Source organism: Pipistrellus hanaki, assembly GCF_964339955.1.
Source record: "Pipistrellus hanaki genome assembly, chromosome: 10".
NCBI classification, from domain to species: Eukaryota; Metazoa; Chordata; class Mammalia; order Chiroptera; family Vespertilionidae; genus Pipistrellus; species Pipistrellus hanaki.
The window spans coordinates 12260887-12286945 of NC_140512.1; the positions used below are offsets into that span (position 1 = coordinate 12260887).

The 26059-nt window shown below is 43.7% G+C and overlaps 1 protein-coding gene across 5 annotated transcripts in view; it reads left to right on the forward strand.

The window, feature by feature from the left end:
• The window catches only part of GLI3 (GLI family zinc finger 3), a 255205-nt gene that overhangs the window by 67822 nt on the left and 161324 nt on the right, over window positions 1-26059 (forward strand). For all 5 annotated transcript variants that reach the window (XM_084896925.1, XM_084896927.1, XM_084896928.1 and 2 more), the window contains exon 3: window positions 11645-11887. In XM_084896925.1, the coding sequence (XP_084753051.1) occupies window positions 11645-11887 (243 nt within the window). The remainder of the gene's footprint in view (window positions 1-11644; window positions 11888-26059) is intronic.

The following is a 26059-nucleotide window of genomic DNA, read 5'->3' on the forward strand; positions in this document are numbered from 1 at the left end:
TCTCTTTGTGCTTCTTTAACTATTGGACATATGTCCCTTTCAATAAACCCTGTATGGCTTTAACTGTTGGAACTCCAGTTTAATTTGAACACAAACCAAATACTCAGACTGCTTCTTGCATATAAGCCTACAACCCAGTCTCCCAGAAAATAGTGTGAAATACCCTTTGCAAAATGGCTATTCAGAAACTACAAGCAACATACAAAGATTACAGGTAGTGGGAGGGAAGGGTTTGGAGGAGGAGTGGTAAAAAAGTAATTTAGCCTGAGCATGAGCAGTGTTATGTACACGGCAAGATCCTGAACATTACTGAGATCCAAACTTGGCAATAACAACGACTGAAGCAGAATCAGAACTTCAGAGGAGTTTCTAAACCGTGTTTCATAACTCTAGATTAAAGTTTACAATGAAGTTCATTTGAAAACACTTCGCAGTAGCCTTTCCCAATAACCTTTATAGGGAGAGGTAGAGTAATTTTAACAGTGAAGCGAATCTTCACGTACAGAAAAGCACAAGCAAATCAGTGCTCTGCGGGCTTCTGTGCAGGAGATACTTTGCAAGGGTTGCTCGTCATTTATCGTAGATGAGAAAGTGGTGCTGATCAAGTAGGAGTTGAAGCTGGTTGCTTAAACTTGTTCAGCCTCAGGATATTTACCTAAATAACTGGAACCGTGGAGATATTGCATACTTAATAGGCCTGTGAGCATTTGAGTGGATTAGTTAAGACGCATGGAACATAGAGCACACGGCCTGGCATTTAATTGGGTATATGCTCAATAAATACAAGCGATATCCAAGGTATGCTCATGATATTTTCTTATGTAGTTTCCCTCTGAAACCATTCAGGGGTGGTTAGTAAAAGCTGAGTTACCAAGTTTTGTGGGGAGGGAGGTGAGGGAGCCGAGGTATTCCTCTGGGGGAGGCACTTGTGTACAGAGACAAAATAGTTAAAATAACATATGATTTTTAAATAAGAAAATATATTGAAATCTCTACAAAGCCCAGCATCAATGTCAGGTATTCCTAATATGTGTAAAAATAGCCTACCAGGTACTTAGACTTTATAGGGGTGTAATAATTTATAACAAGACTTCAGGATGTAAATTTGTGAGATAAATTTTCAGTTGATGTGTGCTTAATGTGGACTTCTCTAGAGAATCCTTGTAAAGGTCATACTTACCATAACATTAAAATAAAAGTAAGTTAGATAAGCTATTGCTGCAATCTAAAATGATTGGGAAATAGAGAAACAAAGAAAAAGATACAGAAATGTTTTCATGCTATTTTGGAACATTTCTTTAAAGTTCTTCTTTTTTTTAATTTAGGAATTTTGTATAGAAATAATTACATACTTCTCTTTTTCTCACCTTTCCAACCTCCAAAAGTTTGGATCATTAAAAAATTTGGAGGTGTGGTAGTCTAGTGGGTAGGTGAGGGGACTCTGGATTCTAATTCAGGCTCGGCCACTTTCTAGCTGTGTTTGCTTAGACAAGTACATCTTGTATTTATAATGAGGATCACAATCATACTTAGCTCATAGGATTGGCATGTAAGGCTTTAGAACAAACAGTACTTGGCACTCAGCCCAGTTCTTTCCTATGTTCATTAAAATCGTTGAATGTACTATATTTAATGACATTTCATCATATAATATGATAATGGGCATTTATTTTGCTAACTTTTTTTTATTATAAATAACACTGTGATGAACATCTTTGAATATAAATTAGTATCTTTGCTAATTTTTTTTTCTTTAAGATCTATCCTGGAAGTGGAATCATTTGATATACCTAGCCAATTATGGGAATACTTTAATAGTCTAAGCAAGTGACTATCTCTCGGTACTCTCTCTAAAACTCAATTGTTATTTTACAGTTTGCTACTGGTTTTTGTACAGCCCATTAAGAATGATTATTTACGTTTTTAGTTTTATTTTTTAAAAACATATTTTTATTGATTTCAGAGAGAGAGAGAGAAACATCAACGATGATAGAGAATCATTGGCTGCCTCCTGCACCCTCTCCCCCCTCCCCCTCCCCCCCTCACTGGGGATGTGCCCACAACCAAGACACATGCCCTTGACTGGAATGGAACCTGGGACACTTCAGTTCATAGACAGACATTCTACCCATGGAGCCACATCAGCCAGGGCGGTTCTTTACATTTTAAAATGTGACATGAAAATTATGTGAAATTCTAGTTTTAGTGTCTGTAGTGAAAGGTTTGTTAGAACACAGCCATGCTCCTTGGGTTAGGTCTTGCCCTATGGTTGCTTTCAGTTGAAAGCAGCAGAGTTGGGTGGTTGTGAAGTTCACAGACCTGTGTTTTAGGGCATTGACCAAAATTCAAATTCAAATTTATTTAAAAAATTTTTTTATCACTGAGTAGGAAGGGCTGATAGCCAAATATTTAAATGTGGGCTTTAGGGTCTGACTGCCTGGCTTCCATACTTTGCCAGGGAACCAGTGGGGTAAGCTGGATAAGTGACCCAGATTTTCTGTGCCAAAGTTTTCTTCTCTGGCAAATAAGCATAAGGACAATGTTTTTTGAAGTCCTTCTTACCTCATAGTAACTGAACGTTAGCTGTCGTTTATTGGTCCATGGCTAACACATTGAGTTGGCAGGCTTTTGAAAAAAGAGATGGCTAGGAAAATGGCTGAGTCTAAATCACTTGCATGTTAGAAAGGTAGATGAGTTTGGACTTTGGTTTCCACCGTTGCTTTTACCGGGACTCCTTGAAAATCAAAATACATCCACTGGTGTTGGGATGTTAGGTTCTCCTCGATGTGCCTAGGGAGTTGGAACAAGGGCGAAAGAAAGGTCTGGGTGTGTGCTGGTTCCCTGTTTCCCTGCAGGGGAAGGTAGGTGGCTATTGCTGTCCTACCCAGCTGGCCCGGGGAGAGCAGAGCAGCTGGAGTACCAGCGCATCCTGTCTGGGCTGTGACCATGAAGATGGGCTTTTTGGGGAGGTCAGGTTTCGTCGTGGCTCTTCCTGCTTCACTCGTAGACAGTATCTGAGCCATGTTGTGCAAACAGCTTGCAGAGTTGCAGACTTTTGCCATTGTAACTGGAAGAAAGCCATCCCATGCCTTACCTGTATAACATGATGAAGAATCAAAATGTGTGATTGTATGGGTTTCTCAAATGCACATTTCATAGGTGAAAGTGGGTGGTGGCTAGAGGGGTCCCCTGTTGTAGAAACCTGACCAGGCAGCACCCCGTGTTGTCCTGAGCTGAGCCAGCAGATGTGAGCCCCACTCACCAGCTCTAATCCTGTCACCAGCTCATTAGGTACCGTGAGGGTTTGATTTCTATAATGGAATAAGTATAATCTTTAAAACTTAAAAAAATAAAACAAAAACACACACACATCGCTGTATGCTTGGGCTTCCTCATTGCCTAATCGTCTAAAAACAAAAACCATGCCACAGGAACACACCAGCTGAAGCCAGTTTAGTTTGTGTTCCCTCCTGCAATCCAGAACATGGTGGAAAGGCTAGGACATTGGACAGTGATGTGGTGAGGGGAGGGGTGTGAACCCAGGGGCCACCTTTTTTTGAAAGTGATGCCAGCAGAAGCTATTGTCGAGATTTACTCCTGTGTATCTTTAAAGATAGAAAGGGCAGGCTCTTTCCTTCCTCCCTCTGACCCTGAGCTCTGGTAGGTCTCCTCTGAGGATGCCGCAGGCTGCAGCACCCTGGACACCAGCCTTGTGAGGGGACATTTCCGTGTTTCTGTTAAACTGTTGGCTGTAGGTCTGTCTCATTGTGGAATATTAACTGCTCAGGTCTGTGTGCAAAGTGAGGAGGAGAGACTCTTCATTCTCTGCTTACAAAAGACTGAAATTAAGTTCTCAGAGAAATCTCAAATATCAAAATGTTCATGAGGCTGTCATTCACAGATAGGCATAAATGCACTATTAGGCAGACGGGGGAAAAATTTGCCCTCCTGAGAATTTATTGTACTGCCTTTGATGTCACTAATTAACTCACTGTGTAAGCAGTGACTGGTTACTAATAGCAGGCTAATAGAAAAGCTCCATGACAGTTTTTAGAATTCTTAATTCAAGGAAGGGTCTTTCTAAGCTCGGGGGACAAATAGGGGCTATCTCCTCCTATCTTTTACAGGGAAACCTGAAGTCGGGACCCTCAGGGTCCTGTTTCCTCCCTACCCTCACCCCCAAGTACAGGTGGGATTTGCTTTCTGTCTGGGATTTTGAAAGATGGTTGGGTTTGTTCTTGGACTTAAATGCCCTAATGTGTAGGGGAATGTTTGACCAAGCCACAATAATTCTTTGCTGTCCATGTCATCAATGCCCAGAAGCATCCTCTCAAAGGTGGGGGTACAGATGGAAGCAGGGTTGTAGACATCTGATTTGTGAGGGTTCCGAGGCCTAAGGAAAGTAAATGAAAGCCCTACAGGCTGCAGGGCATGCCCGGTGAGGCTGCAGACAAGCAGACAGTGTTATCAATTCCTGATTTTCCAGATGGGCAAGGAGCAGAGCCCTCATGGTATTATCTTTTCAAAAAAGGCAGGAGGCTGCTTGCTCTGCATACCATTACAGCCCTCTGCTTCGGTCCCTGGGGTCACAGCCATTTCGGGTTTTGCATTTGAGTTTATCTAAATTCTCATCTTGCTTTCTCTGCCTCCTCTCTTCTGGTCCCAGGGAACCCCTTTTGAAGTTGAATGGAGCTCTGTAAATTGAGTAGTGGGGAGTGAGCTGAGAAATTAGCCTTGGATCGAGCACTAACCTGAACTTTGGAGCAAATAGTTTCCGGCGAGGGGCCAGTGGGGAATTAGTCTAGACCAGTGGTCGGCAAACTCATTAGAGCCAAATATCAACAGTACAACGATTGCAATTTCTTTTCAGAGCCAGATTTTTTTAAGCTTCTTCTAACTCAACTTCTTCACTTCAAAATATACTCACCCAGGTAGTATTTTGTGGAAGAGCCACACTCAAGGAGCCAAAGAGCCACATGTGGCTTGCAAGTTGCAGTTTGCCAACCACGGGTCTAGATTATATTTGATTCTTTGGCCAAAGAGCTTCAGAAATGTTAAAATAACTAAGATACTCCTAAGACTGAAGAAGGGCGTATTTTTCTGTCCTTTCACCTTCAGACCGCCAGGTGAATGAAAATAGGAAGAGAGTGCCCCGCTGTCATCTTTGAAGGAGGGTTTCCACTTGAATTTCTCCAGAGCTTCAGGTCCTGTTGCAGCCCTCGTGTCCTAGGCTCCTCAGGGTGGTGGAAAGGTTGCAGACAAAGCAAAGTGCTTTTTTCTCAACCCTCGGGACCACGCCCTCTGTCATCAGTCATTGGCAATAGAAGAAGTATGTGTAGCTTCAGAAGGGCCATGTCTCACGCCAAAGTGTTGGAAATGTTCTCAGAGAAAGCATTGCTCCCTATCTCCCTGTGGAAGCCAAGCTCTAGCCTTCCTCGAGTAGCCCCTGGTTTAGGCGTAATTGCAGTCACATGGAAAGAGGCAAGAGTCTTCTTCTAGAAACCACAGGAACTTCATTCCCACTCCCTAGCACAGTTCTACAACGTATTCTCAGTCTCTTCTATTTTTCACTTCTGGTCTCTCTTTGGTTGAAGTTATGAGAATTCTGAATCAGGGAGATGAGAACTTGGATTCCATTTTTTTCTTTTCTTCAAAGAACATCAAAATGTGAAACACCAAAGAAATAAAAGCTGGCAAGATGCAACAAATGAATAATAGGAAGAAGAAAAGAAAAGAAAGAATGCTCTTTGCAAGCACAGCAAGGCAGTTTTCTGGGAAGGAAGCAGAAAAAGGCGAAGGTGGGGCTTCAGGCTTGTGGGGTCACCTTAAGAACTGCAGTAACACTCAGCAGCCATTGGCTGAGCCTCAGTGTGCTGTGGGGCCGGGGTGCAGCCCTGTGTAGAGCAAATGTGTGTCTTCATGTCCCCGAGGATAGGATGCTCTGGGACTGAGATCCTGAGGTTGGATGTCTCACCGTAGATTTATCGTTTGTGCTGGGTGCTTTCCAGGAGTGGACCAAAACTTAATGGGAGAGGATTGGAGTTTTGAAAATGTCTGTGCATATATGTGTAGTTATTCTTGTTTCATGCGTGGTGGAGGTGCTGGTGAAGGCTGGGAATAAAAACTACCTCAGGTGCCATCCCCAAACCTGCCCAGGATCAGACCTCTTGCCCCGTTAACAGGGCTGTGTGGCTTCAGTAAGGCGTGGGTGGCATTCTTCTTGCATCACCTACTTGCCTGGAAGTGGTTACTGGCTTCTGAACGGGGAATTGGACCTAACACCTTGCCCTCCACGGCCTTGGGTTGTGAGGAAGAGAGATGATAATAAATGATTAAACTCTCCATATTGGCAAAGGATTGTTTCTATTTTAAGTGTGTGTGTGTGTGTGTGTGTGTGTGTGTGTGTGAAGCTTGCTGGTGCGGGGTCATGAATAGTCCTCTGCATATCGATAGTCTCAGACCCCTGATTTAATGTATTTAAGATGACTTTATATCATTCAGTTTGGAAATGATTAGGTTTCACAGACTCCGACCTTCCTAAACATGGAAATACTATTTCCCCCCTTACAATTCCATTCGGCTAGAAATCTGAGTATCCCCCCCCCCCCCAAACCCCCACCACTCTTAACATTTTGTTGCCTTCTCCCCACCCCCATTCTCCCTTCATTTTGGCTCACCGAAATCTGAGTGCCACTTTTCTGGGAAAGCCTGATATTCTGACTTCAGTTTTGTAATTTAATGATGGAGAGTTTCCTTAGTAAACCAAATTTAGAGTCCTAGAATGCTTATCTTATATCCAGACCTTGAACATAAAAGGCATTTTATACCCGCAATTGTTCATTTAATGAGCAATTGCAGAGTGCAGGCCGGTTAAGGGATTGAGCTATATGCACTATTATTGCAAGAAGTATTCCGAAATACCAGAAATAGGACGTAAGCTCTGATCAGGGAGACTGCGAGCACAATTACCTTCTTTTCAAATCCTTCTGTGACACTGCGGGAGGAAAAAGGACTTTGAAACTTGAAAGGAAAGAGCTTGCTTTCAACCTCAAAAGCTAGGAGGAAAGGGCTCTGAAATTTGCTCAGAATTCCCAATTCACCATTAGCCTGTTTCTTCCTTTAGCCTCAAGGCATTCTCCGCTTTTTGAAAAGATGTTAAGAAATTCAGTCACAATAGAGAGCCTAGTTTTGAACATGTTTCACTCGGTCCATTGAGGTCTGGGCTCCAGCCTTTGTGTGGGGTGAATTGAGCTGAGCGGTTAGCTGGTAGGAGAGAGGTGAATGAGGAGTCTCTGTGCAGTCGCAAATTCTGGTAAAGAAAGAAGCTCCCCCCCCCTGCTTTATTTTACAATATGCATTCCTGTAATACTCGGCTAGTGGCAATATGTGGAGTTGAGCCCGTTCTTAAGTCAATACTGAGTACTTGGTTTATAGCAACTCTTGTTAAGTTTGTCTTGTAATTGAAGCTGTTGTTGACCTTGCTTGGGGACCATTTGTAAAACCGTTTATTTAGCATAAACTGAAATAATAAACCCTCCTTCTCTCGGGCTGATTGTGATAGGGTGACATTAGTTTGATTTAATGATTAGCCGCCTGACCCTTCTCCTGGAGAGATCGGCTTGAATAGAGAGAGTTCACTTAGAAGCACTCCGAAAGAATACTAATGAGCTTGTTAAATTTAGCATGGCTCCAACCATTTCTAATTCCTCTAATGGGAGAAGCACTGCCCGGGAGTGGAAGAGGGAGGCAGGGAGACACAGCATGTTCCTTAGAGGGTCTGCACAGTCAGAGCAAGCCCGCCAAGAGAAGTTTGCAGAAAGTAGCTAACCAGAGCCTGGGGCCTGAGTTGTAAGTATTGTCGCTTCTCTTACACTCTTGTCTTCTGCATCTTGGGGAAAGAAAGGAGTAAGGGTGTTAAAATGGGGTTTCAGGGATCAGCTTAAAATCCAGGTTAATTTTTAAAAAGGTGAACACTTGTACCGGGAGCTCCTTCCCAATCAGCTAATTTTATTAGGGTGACAGGAGGTGTTCCTAGTTAGTGATGCGGAGCAGGGTTTTATTTTTATGTCGGAAGGATCCTTTGATACTTTTCTCCCGAGTCTTAGGCGAATATGCACTTGTTTCCTGGGTCGCAGTGAGAAATCATGAGGAGTCTGTGAGCAGTGCAGGGGAGGAGCGTGTGTTCTAGACAGGATTACTTTCTTCTGAATCTTTGTTGTCAACAGGCTAAGCAGTGTCTGCAATGGAGCAACTTTGGAGTTCTCAGAGTCTATGGCCCCGAGTGTCTGGCTCGATGTCAGTAGTTGCCTTTGGATGAGTTTGGAAAATCTGGGGCAGTTTCTAAATGTGATGTTTGGGCAGCTCTCCATTTGGGGCAGGAATCAGTTCACTTCCACTTAAGCACGCGTATACAGAAAGAAGGAGGTAAAAGACTGGGATTATGGTGACAGTATTTGAAATAATGTTCCTCCCCGCCCCCCCCCCCCCCCCCCCCAAACTGCATGCTTTGGTGTGAGCCCTGAGCATGCAACAGTTGAACACAGAGAAACCAAACAGCCGCCTTGTGTTTGGCTGCGAAAGTCCATTGGCAGATGCTCCTGGAGCAGGGGGCTGTTTGCTTACATTTCTGCAGCCGACTTCTGCTTGTTGCCATGGTGGACAGTATGTTTCTGTCAATAATTTGGCCTGGTGTGGCTGTCTGCACTGACTCTCAAACTTTATTGAACAGCTCGGTTCAACTGAACGAGATTAGACAGCTTTGGTCTTTTGGCTTGCTGAAGTGGTTGCTAAATTTATAAGAGTAGGCAGCAATATTGCTTGGAAGGCTTCCCTTTCACCGTGGAGAGTGTGCTTTTTAAGTCCCGTCGCTGTTTGTATTCCGGAGCGTGTGTACTGTCAAGTTTTCATCTGAAAGCCCGTCAGAAGCAACTCAGCGCACGAGGTGCACTTCATGAAACAGTTGTCTACTGGAATGTTTTGGAGAGAGAGGGCAGGTAAAAATGCGGTAGCCTTAATGGTTATTGTAAAAGTAAGTCTAGTGAAAATTTCCACATTAAAAAAACTCTTGCCTGATTATTTTTTTATTTAACTGAAGGGAATTAGTTAATTTTTTTCTGCATTAAATATTTGAACATTGCTTATTTCTTTTTATAACTTAATATCCACACATGTTGGCTGAACTCTCATTAAGAAAATAATTCATTTTTATAAAGTTAACTACTTGTGAAAAAAAAGGATCATTTAGCTAAAAAGACACCCTTATTTTCTCTCCCCCTGCAAATTCCTTCTCCCAAGGGGCTGGGGGGAGGGAGGAGGACTCTAAACAGACCATGCCACATTTGCAGTTACTCATGAAGTTGGATTCAAGTCCTCGTCATAAAGGCATGGTTTCTAAAAGGAACGCCCTCAATTTAGCGGTACAGTTTTAAGAGGAGAAGAGTTCATTTCTTCTAGGAAGAGTAAGTCCAGGGAATCCTTTTTAAATCTGGAAGAGATTAGTAGGGCTTGGTTATTCATCTTGCCCAGAGAATGCTAATTAGGAGTCTCAGCCGCTGTTGGTAAGGGCTTTCTAGTTTTCCAAATGAAGGTCCATTCTATAAGCGTCTGCACCTCAGCGTTACAAGTTCAGGTTGAAATTTGAAATAAAGGTTTTATGCAGGCAGAAATTAGTGGAAAATATGACTCAAGCCATTTGTAAGTTATAGAAAATTTCATAAAACTGACGGAGAGTTTTAGTGTTTTTGACACCCTTTTGCTTTTACATGACTGTGAGTCCTTATTCTATAGTTTGCAATTTTACTGCTAACCAAGTACAAGGGTGGATAGTACTAATCAGAAGGAAAAGAAAAATGTAGGATTTTTTTGTAGTTTGTTTTTAAGTAAGCAAAAGCATGGTTTAAATTGCTTTTGTAAAGATCAATGTGTGAGAATGTGGTATTACATCTATTTTTTAGTAGTTATTTGATAGATTAAACTCTTTATTTATCCCCTAATTACAAGGTTCGGGGTGAGGATCTGCACACAATCATGTTTCACAGTTACCCCTTCGTAGTCAGCAAATTCACTGACAACTAAAGTGTACCTCATGGTTTTTATACTGTTTTGCAAGTTATTTGCTATACTGAAAATAATGCATAGCTTATTTCTTAAAGTCCTGGACATAGGCAGAAAGAGTTCTGGCTCGAGGTAGTTTAAGTCCTTACTCAACACAAAACAGTGGTGCTTACTTTAGTTTGTATTCTCGTGCTTGTCTGTGTTGATAACTAGCTGTATTTCCTTCCAAATTTGTATGAAGAACAGACTGCTAAAGCACACTATTGCTGGTTTTAGGGCTTCTCACCTAAACATATTTGCTTTATGAAATACTTTGAAGATAAGTTCAAAATCTGTCCATGTAAAATTTATTATTATTTATATGCAACTATAGCAACTATAGTTTCTTTTTGTTGTTGTTTTTCAAATAGAGTTTCTTACCTTTTTTTTTTTTTTTTCTTTTTCCTTTTTTTTTCATTTCGGGAGTTTTCAGATTAGGCGCCTTAACAGCGCCTGAACAGCTTTGCTTCCACTGTTGGTTAAATGCAGAGCTTGTTTGGTGTATGCCGTTTCAGAGGATGTGTATGGTTCTAGCAGATGAATTGGTTCACTTGTTGAGGGTTCAGATTGCCAGTTTGGTCTCGTTTTATGCCTTGTTTCTTTGATCTGCTATTATGGAAAGGTCATCCAATCACATTTGTAGAGAACCCTACTGGATAGATGGAAAGTTCTTACAGATCAAAGGAAACCAGAAGTATTAGGGAGCTGGGAATCTCTTCGGGCTGTTGTGGTTTTCTTTTTTTCTTTTTTTCATGTTTAAAGCAATGTCTGGACCCCACCAGAGTATGTACATATCAGCGGAATGGGCGCCTCCCTCACGCCTAGAGCCATCTCACACTTGAACTTTCACCTTCATTCCCTTTTCCTTCTAGTTATCAGCTCTGTTCTATGGTTAGATGCGCCATGCATGGGGCCCCGGGGGTTTCCAGGATCGGCACCTTTATCCTTTGGAACAGTGGGTTTTCTGTACCATTTCTGGCTCTATTAAATCTCTCATTGGGTTACAAATCTGACTTAAAAAACGAAAACACAAGAATGTCTGGATCCCTTTCTAACAGGTCATCCTCTGAGGTACAGAGGCTCTTTGACCCCAGGATTACCCAGAGCCTCCGTGGGCATCCAAGCCCCTGTTACCCCAGAGGCCTGGCTAGATGAGGGGAAGCTGTTCACCAAGCATGTCAAACTCACGGCCAGCCCACAGCCCTAGGCTGGCAAAATGTCCAGCTCCGGTGGGACTCGCAGGAGCATTGGCAAGTCCCCAAGGAAGAGCCTCCCTGGCAGACTCCGCGGTGAGCCTGTGATGATAATTTGCTTGCTCTCCCCCCATCTCCATTTAATTAGCTCCTTTCTGGCTCCCCTTCATCCCTCCATTTGTGTTTTGGACCCTCATTCACAAGCAGTTTTGTCTGAAGACCATCCCATCGTGGTGCAGCTTTTCAAAGTTGCCAGGATGAGAAATGGGCTTCTTTTCTGGAGGGAGACCTAAGGGATGACTGTGTTTGAATTGCTCCTTCACATGGTCACAGAGCTTTTGTGTTCCTTCTTTCTGCAGAGGATGAAAGTCCTGGACAGACCTATCACAGAGAGAGAAGAAACGCAGTCACCATGCAGCCGCAGAGCGTCCAGGGGCTTGGCAAGATCAGCGAGGAGCCTGCCACCTCCAGCGACGAGAGGGGCTCGCTGATCAAGAAGGAGATCCATGGGTCCCTGCCCCACCTGGCCGAGCCCTCCATCCCGTACCGCGGGGCTGTGTTCGCCATGGACCCCAGGAACGGTTACATGGAACCTCACTACCGTAAGTGGGTCCTGCCTCATGGCCTGTGGTCCAGAGCCAGGGGTGGCTCTGTGGCTCTGTGTGTGTGTGTGTGTGTGTGTGTGTGTGTGTGTGTGTGCGCGTGCACATGCGCTTTATGAATTATTTGGCTTACCATTGATTTATACAGATGTTTCATTAGCTCCCCACTTGTCTTCTCCCATATCCTTCCCATTCTTTTTTAGGGAGAGTCGTTTCCTTATATCCCCAAGTAACTTCAGGCATCCGTGGGGTGGTCTTCTGGAGGGTGTCCATCTATGGCTCACTCACAGGGACCTTTCTTGGGGACTGGCACCCAACTTTCTTTCCCCAAAGTCTCCTAGACTTTGCAGGAGGAAAATTGGTTGCTGTGGGAGTTATTAAAGTGCGCTGATTAGCTGAAATCTTCAACAGCAGCAGTTCTTGATTTCCGTGAATTTTTGCTTAATTGTTAAGGAGGAACCCACCTCTTTCAACAAATCAGAGAACCAACCTCTTTCAACAAAGCAGATTTCCTTAACATAGAAGATTTTTGTACACGCTCTACTTTCTTCCCTGGCCGTTCCACCAGAAACACCGGCAATTCCCTTTTTCAGCACCAATCAAGTGGACTCTCAACACAGATACACCATGGTTTTCTCCAAAGGCAGACACTGGGAAGGAAAAGACTGTGCTGAGTTTATTTCCGGCCTGTTTCTCGTTAAGAAATATAATTTGGTCGGGGAGTAATGAAGTTAGTATGGAGGTGCCAAAGCTTGCAGCTCCTGATTACAGATTTATCACCTTGCCAGGATGCGGGCTTGCCATTTAACCTTCCCGGCTCCAATTCCAGATGATCCATTGAGCTCCCGAGTGAGGGACTGGTTCTTGTTTCCCCTTTTCCACATCATTCAGAAATTTTAGTGTTTTAAGGCAAAAGGTCATTAGCCAGATGACTGATTATTGAGGACAGCTGATTAGTGCACATTTTCCTGCTCAAGAAAGTGCCCAGGATAAAAGCTAATTCCATCCCTTCGTTAGTTGACTTGCAGTGGAGGGGGACGGTCCCTCATCAGGGTGCAGATCAAAGGGCCTCGCACAACCTGAAGTTTCAGCAACTGCCCTCCCCCAATATTGTTGGTAAAGATGGGAGATACATTTTCCCCCCCTCCCAGTGGAGAGAGGATTTTTTAAAAAGTGGTCAGACGTGTGGGAGAAAAGGTTTTATGGATTCTTAGAAAGTTCACAACTTCTCAGTTTAAAAAGTGCCTGCCAAGCCTATTGCTGCAGTTTTTATGTTCACAGCTTCGGGAGTCGGGAGGGGTGGTGTGCGTGATCCTGTCATTCTTTCATTCAAGGGTTATTTCGTTTCATTTTATTTTAGAAATAACAGTTTGAAATGGTATTGGTAGGGTTTTTATCTGAGCACATTTCTGTTTTATACATTTTTTTTTTGTGTGTGTGTGTGTGTGTGTGTGTGTGTGTGTGTGTGTGTGTTTTAGGGCTTTCTATTAGAGATCATCCATGCGGAAAATGTGAGGGACTCTACAAACTTTCTGCTTTCCACCCCGATAGTGCACTAGATTGTTATGGATAAGTCTGGATTGTTAGCCATAAGCTCCTTGTATTGTTTTTATCCTTATGTGTGAACAAAACTTTCCCCATCTGACGCTTTGTTTTCTGATCCAGATGCCCTCTAATGAGTGTGGTATTAATTGGTCAGGGCAGCTGAGAGAACTGCTTTTTTGGTTGACAGAAGCAGGCAGATGACGTTAACTTTCTCTGTGCCATTCACCTTGCAGCTTGCTCTTGATCCATTTGTTCTAACAGTTTGCCCATTGAATCCTCTCCCCGTCATTTGAGGGTCCAGGAACTCCGCAGACCAGGGAATCTCCTCGCCTCTCAGGGGTCTGTGTGTGCACCCCACCTCCTAAGCCCCCAGGGTAATATTAACTAGCATTGGGCACGGGGCAGCTCGTAGTGGGCTTGGGACCGCTTATTGTCCCTCTGTTTATATGACATAGCATCAATAGGTTGGTTATTCTTTAGCTTTTCCCACAGTATTGTTCAAATCGCTATTAAAATTACATGATAACTTACAAGCACTTGCTATTTTGACCCACCACTGCAATTTACTCTTTAAATTGGTCATAAATTAATGGTATCATTGCATCATTAATATGGACAGGGAGTCCTAGAGATTCCACAGATTGGCTGAGCACTCAGGGGATTTGAGTTTAAGTTCCAGCTTTGCCATTATTGACTGTGTGACCATGGCCAAGTGTGCTGACCTTTCTAGGAATCATTTCCTAACTGTTGATATGTGACTGCCTGCCCTATGGTGTTCTCTTGAGAATTACGTGAGCCAGTGCAAATAAAGTATTTAATAAAATCACTGGCTCATGGTGCCTCAAAAGTATTATGGTAGTTGTCCTGTGTTGGCTCTTCCTCCTCCTCCTTCTTCTTTTTCTCCTCCTCCTCCTCCTTCACCTCTATCTTCTCTACCTATTCCTATTTCCTCCTTCTTCATTTTGTTCCATCATCATCGTCTTCATCTGTGCATGATGAGTTCATTCTCCAAACCAAGTTATTTTTGTCGGTGTTGCAGTTGTGTTTGGTTCAGGGTAGACTGGCTTTTCCCTACCAGACCTGTTCCCCTGCCTCCCTGAGGTCAGTGTCTCCTGTGAACACAGATTAGAGATGGAGTGGTTGGTTTATAAATTTAGGAAAAGGGATGACATGGCCTGAAACTGTGCTCTGTGGCCTTCTGAACATAACCATTCCTCATGCAACTTGAGTAGATTGATTAAAATTTCCCCTCTATTTTTTAAGTAAAGAAGTTTTAAAGCTTTTAAATGCATTTGAGAAGTTTTAACGTGTTAAACTATCAACAGAAAGTGTTTTATGTAACAAACTTAATACATGTGGAAAATGAAAGGAACAATATTATTTATTTATAGTAAACAATTTAAAGATGTCCTAAACTAAGTCTCAAAGAGTGAGGTAAGATATGACTTTACCTTTTCTAGACCCTTGTTGGCTTATTTAATCTTCTACTATTATAAAGAGTATCTTTTAGGTACTTTTTAATAAAGGCTGTTAGATTTTATCTAGACTGAATTATCCAAGTAAAGCTAATAACTAATATGATGCTGCTGAGATTGATACATCACATCTTCTAAGAAACTTTTAGTGTATGAGAAAAGTACCACCTTTTAAAAATGAGATGTAAGCCCTGGCCAGGTGGCTCAGTTGGTCGGAGTGTCATCTTGTACACCAAAAGGTTGCAGGTTCAATTCCCCGTCAGGGCACATACCTAGGTTGCGGGTTTGATTCCTGGTTGGGGTGCATACCGGAGGCAAGCAATTGATGTTTCTCTCTCCCTCCCTCTCTAAAAATCAATGAGAACTTATCCTTGGATAGAGGATTAAAAAAATAACAGATAAATTAAATAACACGAGATATCGAAATTTGATCACGTTTCTTTACCTTGCCTCAGCCCTGCAGCACTGTCCGTAACACAAATTCATTGCAGACCTTCAGCAGCTCCAGGTTCAAAACACCTTTTTGGCCATTCCCTTTTCCTTTGAGTCCTGAGCCAGCTCCACCAGTGCTGTGGGAGAGAAAAGACTTCTCATACAGTGTCGCTGGGTATCTGACCATTCACAGAAATTCCTTCATTTCTCTGTGGTTGGAAAATGCAAACTTTCCAAGATGCCTAATTTGTGCTTCTATATATACACTAACTTTGTATTTCTAATGTGTGGGCAGGATTCCTGTAAGGCCGGAAAAAGGAACATCATTTTTTTTCCCCTCAGAAGGACATCTGTAAAATTTTTATTGCACAGGACTTTATTATACTTGGGCATGCAAAGTTGCATCTTCACAAATTGCACTTAGGTAAGATTCAAAGTATTTTAGGTTTTGTGGGTTTGACTTTAAAAAAGGAAAAGAAAACCCAGGGATAGTGGGTACTTCAAACATTTGCAACATGTGTTTGGAATAAAATCCTTGTGGGGGCATTGGGGGTTATTCTCTCATGAAGGGAGCTGCGGATGGGCTGTATATCAAGGCCAGAAAGTAGACTTTCAGGCTGCGTGGCTGAGACATGGTGTGGTGCTGACAGGCTCACGGCTGCAGGATCACTGGCGCTTGATAATTGGGGAGAGCGTAGGGGGTGGGGGGTGGGAAAGAGGCCCGATTTGTGGGACCTGAGCTGCTTGTATTGGAGTCAGGATAAGGAACCCCATCTCCTTCCCAGGGATTTCCCGGCAGTTGTCTTCTGCTTCTGTTCCATCTGCAGCTAGATATTTCAAATCACCATCGTCCTCTGCTTTCACTTACTGCCATGCATTTATTCTATAAACTTGTGAGGCAGGTGACATAATAGTTAAGGCATTCCCTTACCCTGGGTGACACTGAAGTTTTATACTCCTCCCTGTTACAGGAAACATGTGTTCCACTGTCTTCTGTCTTAACCTAACTGCGAAGAGTAGAGTTTTCTAAAAGTCCCTGCAGGGGTCTTTGTGGGGAGGTTCTTGGATTCACGAGCCATGTCTTCTAGGATCCCTGCTGGTTTTGTTCATGGAGGGGAAGAAAGATGCCCCCTTTCCTAAAATTTCAAGTCTCTCAATTTTATAGTTGTGTGAAGGCTGCTTTTTTACTTCTGCCCCCAACTACTCCCAAGCAGTCATTCCTCCTGGAAAATATGATTCATCCTTCCATGCCAGTGCCGTGATTGAAAACATTCCACTGGTATTCTTGCTTATGCCTCCCAGCTCAGATGACAAAACTTATTAGTGGCTAATTAGCAACACTGGAGGAAGTGGCTTAAAGAAAAGAAACTGGATTTTTAATTGCTTGCATTTATTTTCTGTGGAAAGCTGATGTCCTGAGCCCACTTGCATCCTTACGTGCTTAGGGAAAGTTCATATGAGATCTGTACCCCTACCTATCTGTCTTTATACTAGGTGACTTCCTACACTCCTTAGAAATGCATCTTCTAAATGAGTCGCAGAGAAGATGTGTATTTTACATATTTAATAGGTGCACCTGCTCACATCTCTCTTACTATCAGAGTGTCACGAGGAGACTGAGAGAGACAGAAATGCCTACAAGGCACAGATGAATAGTTTGGTGTTGAGCACACTGCAGAGGCAGTGAGGCATCTCAGCACACAGCTCCGCTCTTACCCGGCTTTCTTTGCTTCTTGGAGAGCAGTTGATGAGCCCATCGGGAGTGTTTTGGCTCCTCTCTCTCCCCGCTCCCCCCCCCCCCCCGCCCCCAACAGGAGACTGTTTAACCTGAAAGACTGATGTTGGATCATACTCTGGGGGCTTTCTAGGTATCTCGCTTCCTCGGTTGTTAGTCTTGACTTGCAGGGGGAACTGGAGTGGGAAATGCAAACAAGTCTCTGAACCTTTGCAAACGTGTTATTTGTGAGCTTAAGAGTAACTCCCTGCTTATTCTTGTCTTTCTCTTAGAAATTTGATATAATAATCCAGGCTTTCTTTCAACAACACTGAGGTAATGTTTAAAGACTAGAAGTAGTGAGCTACTTCCATAAATTTTTTTTTAAAGAATTACAATGCAAGGTAACTGCAAGAAAGTGGAAGAAATTGAGGGATAATTCTTTTAAAAAATATATTTTATTTTATTTTATTTTATTTTATTTATTGATATTTATTTGTTTTTTTTACAGAGAAGAAGGGAGAGGGCTAGAGATTTAGAAACATCGATGAGAGAGAAACATCGATCAGCTGCCTCCTACACACTCTCTACTGGGGATGTGCCCACAACCAAGGTACATGCTCTTGACCAGAATCAAACCTGGGACCCTTCAGTCCACAGGTCGACGCTCTATTCACTGGGCCAAACCGGTTAGGGCTGAAGGATAGTTCTTAGGTTTCCAGTTTACTCTTGCCAGTGAATGTTGACAACCCTTGTACCTACTGTTACTGTGACTGTTCATATTGATCTTGGGAGATAGTAAATGAACTTGGGAACTAAGGGTAAGAAAAGCACAGCAGCATTTGGAAAAAAAAAATAGTTACTGACTTTATCCATTAAACACTGGGGATATATTTAATAGAGAGGGCAAGAGAGAAGCTTGAAGGCCACATTAGGAGAGGAATAGAGAGAAAAAGCTAAGGGAGACCAAGCTCTAGAGAAAATCAGTTGGCCTGTTGGTGCACTGGCCCAGCCTTTTCTTTCACTGCCGCCTAACTCAGTCAGGCTCCCTCTGACAGCTTCTCAGGCCGCCCGGCTCCTCCTGGGGCTTCTTCTAGAATCATCTTTTAACATTCCTCCTCGCCTTCAAACCCTATTAATTCTTCAAGCCCAATCTATACACCATTCCCTTGAATGTTTTCTTTAAGTTCCATTTTACCAGGCTATTTTCTTATCTTGACACCAAGTAGATGTGTAAGTCTCACCTTTAAACATATCATAGCTATGTCCTTGTATGTTGATCTTTAGGTTGTATATTGATCTTTGGTATCATGGGCTTTTAGCAGGAGCGGCGCCAAGGTGTCGCTCCTGCTAAAAGCCCATGATACCAAACCTACCCTGTTTCCCCGAAAATAAGACAGTGTCTTATATTAATTTTTGCTCCCAAAGATGTGTTAGGTCTTATTTTCAGGGGGTGTCATATTTTTCTATGAAGAAGAATGCGGTACACATTTATTGTTAAATGAAAATAAAGGAAATTTATTACCTGTATACGGTACGGTAGTACAGTAGTTGTCAACACAAACCAGACAAACTGTAAATCCTACAGTATCAAGAATTTACTCCTTTATTCAATGACAATCATGTCATCATCTTCTGGAACATCATCATAACAATCCAATTCCTGAATTTCCTGGTGAATTTCTTGTGACTCCATTTCTTTCAGAATCAGTGAACCAAATCTCTCATGTTTAGCCTAGGGGGGGCCTTATTTTCAGGGGGATGCCTTATATTTCACTCAGAAGGAAACCTGTAAGTAGGTCTTATTTTCAGAGGATGTCTTATTTTCGGGGAAACACTGTAGATTTAATACCAGATCTAATCCCAGTTCCAGCTTCTCCGAGAAACGTAATCTTAATTAATTAGTATGGAATATTCTGGTCAAGCAAAGTAAGATAATCTGTCTGGTGAGCCCACTCAATGCCCCATAGAAAGAAGAGACAATCTATATGGTAAAAACCCTTCCCCTTCCCATCTCCCAAAGAAAAGGGGTCCTGGCCCCAAAACTGTCCCCCCCCCTTTTTTTCCTCTTACTAATAGCTCCCTTGCCCCCTATCCATCCCCACTTTTCTTCCTATGAAATTTTTTCATTTTATCCAACTCCGTGGAGCATCCTTTTTGTTTGCAGGGGTCCTCAAACTTTTTAAAGTGGGGGCCAGATCACGGTCCCTCAGAGAGCTGGAGGGCCGGACTATATGAACTACTAATTCCTACTGTAACACCTCGGCTGTGCTCACTGCCCAAAAACCCTGGCGGGCCGGATCAGACTCCTCTGCGGGCCGCATGTGGCCCGCGGGCCATAGTTTGAAGACCCCTGCATGGGATACTGCTCAATTCATTAATTGCTTGACAAAGCCAGTTAGATCTTCCAATGTATTTGGTTGAATCTTGTTTTTAACAGCATACTGTGGTAGTCCAGGGCACTACTGAGCTCTTATATGTCCACCAGGATTCTCAGGGCAGGACCAGGAAGGCACATTTATGCCACCTCAGAGCAGAGAAGGGCAAGCTGCTCGGTTGCTGGACCTCAGTTACACCAGAGAGGAAGTGTGTCCAGAGCCTGCTGGTCAGAGGTGGCTACTTGGTATCTGAAGAGATTGTTGCTTCTGCCTCCATTTGACCAGTTAGTCATTGTATGCAGCCTAGTATCCAAATGCAGTCACTCAGTCCTTTCTAAAAGTAGGCAGGGCTTATAGTATTTATGGCACATTTATGCATTTCTAAACTGTACATTTTAAAACAACAAAAATATTTGCTTGGATGTACATATAGACATTGAACCCTGCTAGGATTCTCACACGTGGTTGACTGTTACTTTGGAGTAAGTCGGCACTTTACTCACAGACATGAATGAGGACCTTCATTTGCGATGTCCTGGGGTTGGGTTAGCACGGGAGGGCCACCTCTTGCCTGTTTTGACACCCATCTGAAATTGAACAGGTAGGTATTTCTCATATAGTTAAGGTGAGCATATTTCTTTCCCTTCTTCCAAATTTTAGTGATTTGTCTTATCTTCAAGGCAATTCAGGAATTTGGTAGTAACTATTCAGCTTGTGAGTGTCCAAGTGTGCAAGGTCACAGGAGACTTCGTCAACAAGTTGATTGGGGATCATGAATCCAGGGGTTTAAATATCCCATGCCACCCTCTTCCTTTCTAATCTGGCACCCACTCAATGCAAGGTGCTTATAGTTTCTTTTCTTTCCCCCATCCCTCTCCTTCTTGTCTTTCTTCCTTCCTTTGTAGACTAAACCTCCAGAAACACAGCACGCTGCTGTTTCATAATCATGTGCTAATAGCTTTCCATCCCATTTTCTAACAGAGGCAACGTTATTCCTGGCTCCTCGTTCTTTTTCTTGTATAATTAAAGAACGTTACCTTTGATGTCTCTGGAAAGCGGCATCTCCGGTCTCACTTGAGCTCTCTTGATCTGTACCCATACATTTGTGCTGTGTTGTCATACTTCTCAGGAAAAGGGCTATACTTTCTCGGTGTCTTTCATAATTTGGTTTAATATAGGGTAACCAATCAAGCACTTTATTGCTCTATTCTTCCTATTTCTTTTTTCCCCCAAACAATATATTTTATTGATTTTTTACAGAGAGGAAGGGAGAGAGGTAGAGAGTTAGAAACATTGATGAGAGAGAAGCATGGATCAGCTGCCTCCTGCATGCCCCATACTGGGGATGTGTCCGCAACCAAAGTACATGCCCCTGAACCGGAACTGAACCTGGGACCCTCCATCCACTGAGCCAAACCTGCCAGGGCTATTCTTCCTATTTCTGATAGAGTTTGGATTCTTTGAAAAGTATTCAACTTCCTCCGTCTTGGTAGCTTTTACACTTGGGTCTCTACTTTGGGTTTCTCCCACCATGAATTGTTCTTATCTTCATGATGTCTTCCTTCCTTTTTGGGGCTCCAGGCTTTTTATTGACCTCAGGTTTTGATAAGTTTCTTCCTCTTGGAACAAAATGAGGAAAAATCTAAATGCATTCAGCCATTCATCTGTCAGTCATTGTTACTTGAGCATGTGCTTACTGAATGTCTTCTAAGTGTCCATCAGTATTGGACAGAAAGAGCGAGGCCCTTGCTTCCATGGACATCCGGGCTGGTGGGACCCTGAGACCTGGAGTGCAAAGGTCCATGTAAAGGCCCAGTCAGAAGAGACGGAAGCAGGGTCCTTTGGGAGCAGGTCGCACATATGCCTGGTTCAGACTCAATGAGTCCAGCGGCTTCCTGGAGGAAGTGACCCCCTGGCAGAGAGGTAGAGAGAGGAATGTTGGCAAAGGCCTGGAGGACAAAGGAAAATCTGACACCTGTGAGGACCTGAGAGGTCTGGGCTCTTTGATGGGAGGGTGGAGCTCAGGGAAGGGAGTGGCAGGAGACAGGATCTTTAATTTTATTTTTAAATATGTGTTGATTGATTTCATAGGAAGGGAGAGGGAGAGAACTATAGATTGGCTACCTCCTTCTTGGGATCGGGCCTGCAACCCAGGTGTGTGCCCTTGATTGGAATCAAACCCAGGACCCTTCAGTCCACAGGCCGTCGACGCTCTCTTCGCTGAGCCAAACCTGCTAGGGCAGGACAGGGTATTTTTTAAAGAATGCAGGCCGGCCTGTTTCAGGGGGAGCGGGTCCTCTTCTGCACCAGTACATGGTGACCCCCGAGATGTGTTCCATGGCTTTGGAATGTTTAAAGCAGATTTTTGCGTAGCTGTTTCCCATCACTGCCCAGAGTTTTTTGTCGCAGAGTTTAATTCACCTCCTTACTCAGATTTGTCACCCACATCCCCTCCGCACATCATTGGCTCTCAGGGGCTGCTGCTTCCCCTGAGTAGCGTGTCACATTTTCCCTGGAAGACAACAAAATCCACTTCTACTTGTCCTCCAACTGCTGAGCTTTTCTGTGAGATCACCCTGACAATCGCTGTATCTTGATTTTGAAATACAAATCCCTAACATGGGAGAATAAATGTGGCTTCATTCCCAATGAATTAAGAGTGTTCTGTATCGAGACACATTTTTAACTCCAAAGTAGAATATTCATGATTTTAAAAACCTTGAGTTTAATCTTATTGGAAAACTCTCAGATGCCCTAACCTTAGTCAAGGCAGAGAAATTGTGCGATGGCCCAAGGGTGAGGTTGTTGCTTGGGACCGGAAACAACAAAGTGAAATTCAGCCGGGAAATCCAGTAGCTGTTACCCTGGGGGGAAGTAGGAACAAAGACTTCCAGTGATGGGATTAGCCCCAAATCTGGCCTGAACTGGAAGAGTCTTAAGGGAGATGGTACTACGCCCCCCAGCCGCAGGAGGAGATATGCCCTCTCTGTGGGGGGCTGCAAAGCTAATCAGCTGATATTGTGCAGGGCCCAGGAGACCCCTCTGGGAAGCTGGGCGTTTACTTGCCCACTGAGTGGGACGCAAATCTGCATGCTGACCTCACTCCTGATTTGTGAGTAGAATAAAAGGAGGTGTGTTTCCTGCTTTAGAGAGGAGCAGAGAAGTGCCCATGGCAGGTGCTAGGAAACAGGACACGACCTCCTTTTTCAGCGTGCTTTTGTGGAATAAACCTGCTTTCCAACTCAGCAAGATTTCACGTTTTCACCCCCATCCCTGTTTTTCCCTTTACGTAAGGAGTGTCATGGGATGTCACTGCCCTGCTCCTCACCCCAAGAGGTCACTGTTTGCCAAGACCAGTCAGGTCCTGTTCTCCTCGGGGACACACAACAATACCGAGGACACACAACAAAACGGGGGCAGAGATGTTCTGGAGGCTGCAGAGCTGGTGGTCTGAGCCTGCTAAACAGATGCTATGCGAGGGATGCTCAGGGAGAGTGAAAGACCTTAGTTAGAATGGGCGGGGAAGGGCATTGCAAAGAGATGTCTTTATAGTCAAGACCCAAGTGACAAAAAGAGCCCATCCTGGGAGGATTCCACTTGAAGAATGTAAATTTTGTTTTTTGAGTGGCCATGCCCAGGAGCAGAGCGAAGGCTAGTTTGATGGGCTGGTGAGGGGGTGAGATCAGGTTGGGGGTAACTTGTGGGCCAATGGAAAGCCAATAGAGTGAGTGCTATGAGTTGATTTTGATTGGAGAAACATCACTGTGTGTGGATTGTTCGGAAGAGTAGAATTAGGGTGGTTACTCACCAGGTTTTTGCAGTAGCCCAGGTGGGAAAGGGTCCTCTTCCAGAAATTGTAGCCAGCAGAAACGAGCCTCTGTTGCCACATACGAAGCTACCCGCTTTGCTCTTGAATTCGTTAAATTCACACACATCTTTATGGGAGATGTCTTGAGGTCCCCCATTGACAGGTGAGGACATGGAGGACCAGTAGGGCTAAGCAAGTTGTCCATTATTTTGTGGTTTAGAAATGACTGAGCCAGTGTTTGAACTCACATAGCTTGGCTCCAGAGCTCAACTTCCTAACCCATGCCCAGAACTGCCGAGACTTCAAAGTGGCGGTCCCCGTCTGTGCAGGGGCTTGGCCATGTGGGCATTGGTTTAAGCTCATTAGGGGGTGAGCTTGGGAACTTGGTGGTAACCGGGTGTTGATGTTCAGTGGTGATGGCAAGGGCTGGGAGGGCCCACGGAGGGCAGGTGCCTGTCGCTCAGGTCTCCAGACATCCATTAGCGGAAGACATGGGTATGCTTGGTGCCACCTCTGCAGTCGCTGTGCCCCAGGCATTGCTCCTTGGGAGGGAAGGAGACAGTGCTTCCAGATTGATGCTCTTAAAGAACTGGAAGTTACCTATGGCTTAGTTACGTGTGAGGAACTTAGTTAAGTGTGTGAGGAAACAGTGCCAGGCGCTGGGCTATTGACCCCATTCCATGATTTCATTTAAACTTTTGCACAAAACCATTTGGCAATTGAGTTAACTGGGCTTAGGGGTGTCAAACTCAATCAGAGAAGGGGCCAAAATCTAAAATCCAGCCTAAATCGCGGTCCGAATGGTTTACTGAACAGTCATAAACTGACAATGTCATAAACTGACAGCGGAGTGCAGTGATGACAGCGAGGTGCGGGCCACATTGCAAGGCCTGGCGGGCTGGATTTGGCCCGCGGGCCTTGTGTTTGACACATGTGCCAGTGTCGGTTTGAGTCTGGATTCCAAGGCCAAGGTTTGGGAGCATGTGAGGGAGGCCTCTTGTGCTTTGCTCTTCTACTTGTCTTGTTAAACTACCCCTCCCTCCATACAGTCACGAGCTTTCACACGTCACCAGCATAATATAGTTTGTGGCCCCAACCTAGCTCTTGTTTGGGGAGAGTGACCCCTCACCTGTTTCTCTCAGTGACATACAGGGCATCAGATAACCTTGCTCCGCACTTCCACCCCGCCAGGGGTAGAATTGGCAGAGACAGAGCACCCCTTTTATTTATAAGTATCTTTGGAATGTTATTGGGGAGCTGGAGGAGGGAATACAAACAGACTTTTTTGCCCAAAAGTATCTTGGCATCCCACTAATATGGGCAGGGCAGTTCCTGGTCTCCAGGCTTTGGTATCTCCGATAAACTGAAAGAACCTTGGGGAGAAGCAGTTAGGCATGATTAAGGGGCTGGAGGCATGATTTATGAGGGAAGATGAAAAAGACTGAATATGAATAACAGGAAGAGTGCAGGCTAAGGAGACACATGGCAACTCTCAACGAATAACTTAAGCCAGCGATTTTTAGCCGGTGTAATGCAAGGATTTTAAAAACACGCAAGACTTGCCCTAACTGGTTTGGCTCAGTGGATAGAGTCTCGGCCTGAAGACTGAAAGGTCCCAGGTTCAATTCCAGTCAAGGGCATGTACCTTGGTTACGGGCACATCCCCAGTAGGGGGTATGCAGGAGGCAGCTGATCTGTGTTTCTAACTCTCTATCCCTCTCCCTTCTTTTCTGTAAAAAATCAGTAAAATAAATAAATTTTTAAAAATTAAAAAAAAAATTAAAAAGAAAACATGTAAGACTTGACTATTTAGTCAGGGACACTTAACCTTTCTCCCTTAGATTGTCAAATAAGATGACAACAACCAACACAACATAACTGTTTGGTGGGAATGAATAAAAATTATACCTATTTTTGTTGTTGTTGGATTTGTTGGTATGCTGCAGAATTTTAGTAATTAGCTTATGTATGCCATGAGATGAAGAAGGCTAAAAATTGCTGACTTAAGGAAGTAGATGCTAAGGAGGGAATGGACAGAAGACAGTCAAGGGACAGACAGTGGGATCCCTTTCTCTCAGGGACCCGCATGAAGGGCTGGTGTTCACTGTAAAGACTGATGTGCACTGTCCCACTCCCTCTGCATACCTTTATCTGACCTGAGATGTGTCGGGATCTGGTTAGGAAGACATAGGTTGTATCAAAGCCCCAGCTGTATCAGAAAAATAGGAAACGTTGATATTGAGACTTTTAAGAGTGATTACAGATCCCCTAAGATATTTATAACTAGAAGAGCCTAAAAGTTATGGAAAGTTATTACAAGGCATTTGGAGAGGGCAGAGGGATGGCTTCTTCGATATGTTTATTGACTCCCCAACATTGACAGTGTCACACACAAGGAGAAACAGAAATTATGACCTTGGCTCCTCATTTTATATTTTAGGGAGAGACTGCACGGAATAACACGTGAAAGCAATTAAGAAACCTATCAACAAGTATGAAGTAACAGGATGAAAGGCATGACCTGGGGCTGGGGAGGGCAGTTTCTGATTCCAAGGGGCTTTTACAATAGGGCTCTGACTCCATGGCGGATTTCAATCCAGTATGAAATTTCTCCTAATTAACATTTCCCTTCTTCTCTCCAAAGAGCAAATTTATGGACTCCCAGAAATTCACAGAACACATCCACCGATGCTGCATTTTCTTTCTGCTTGATCCATTCCAGCTGTTATTAACTTTAATGTCTGACTTTCATTAATTTATGAGGACTTCTGAACTGCAGTCTGAATACTCCTCTTGAGTTTTAGACTCCTGGGGGGCAAA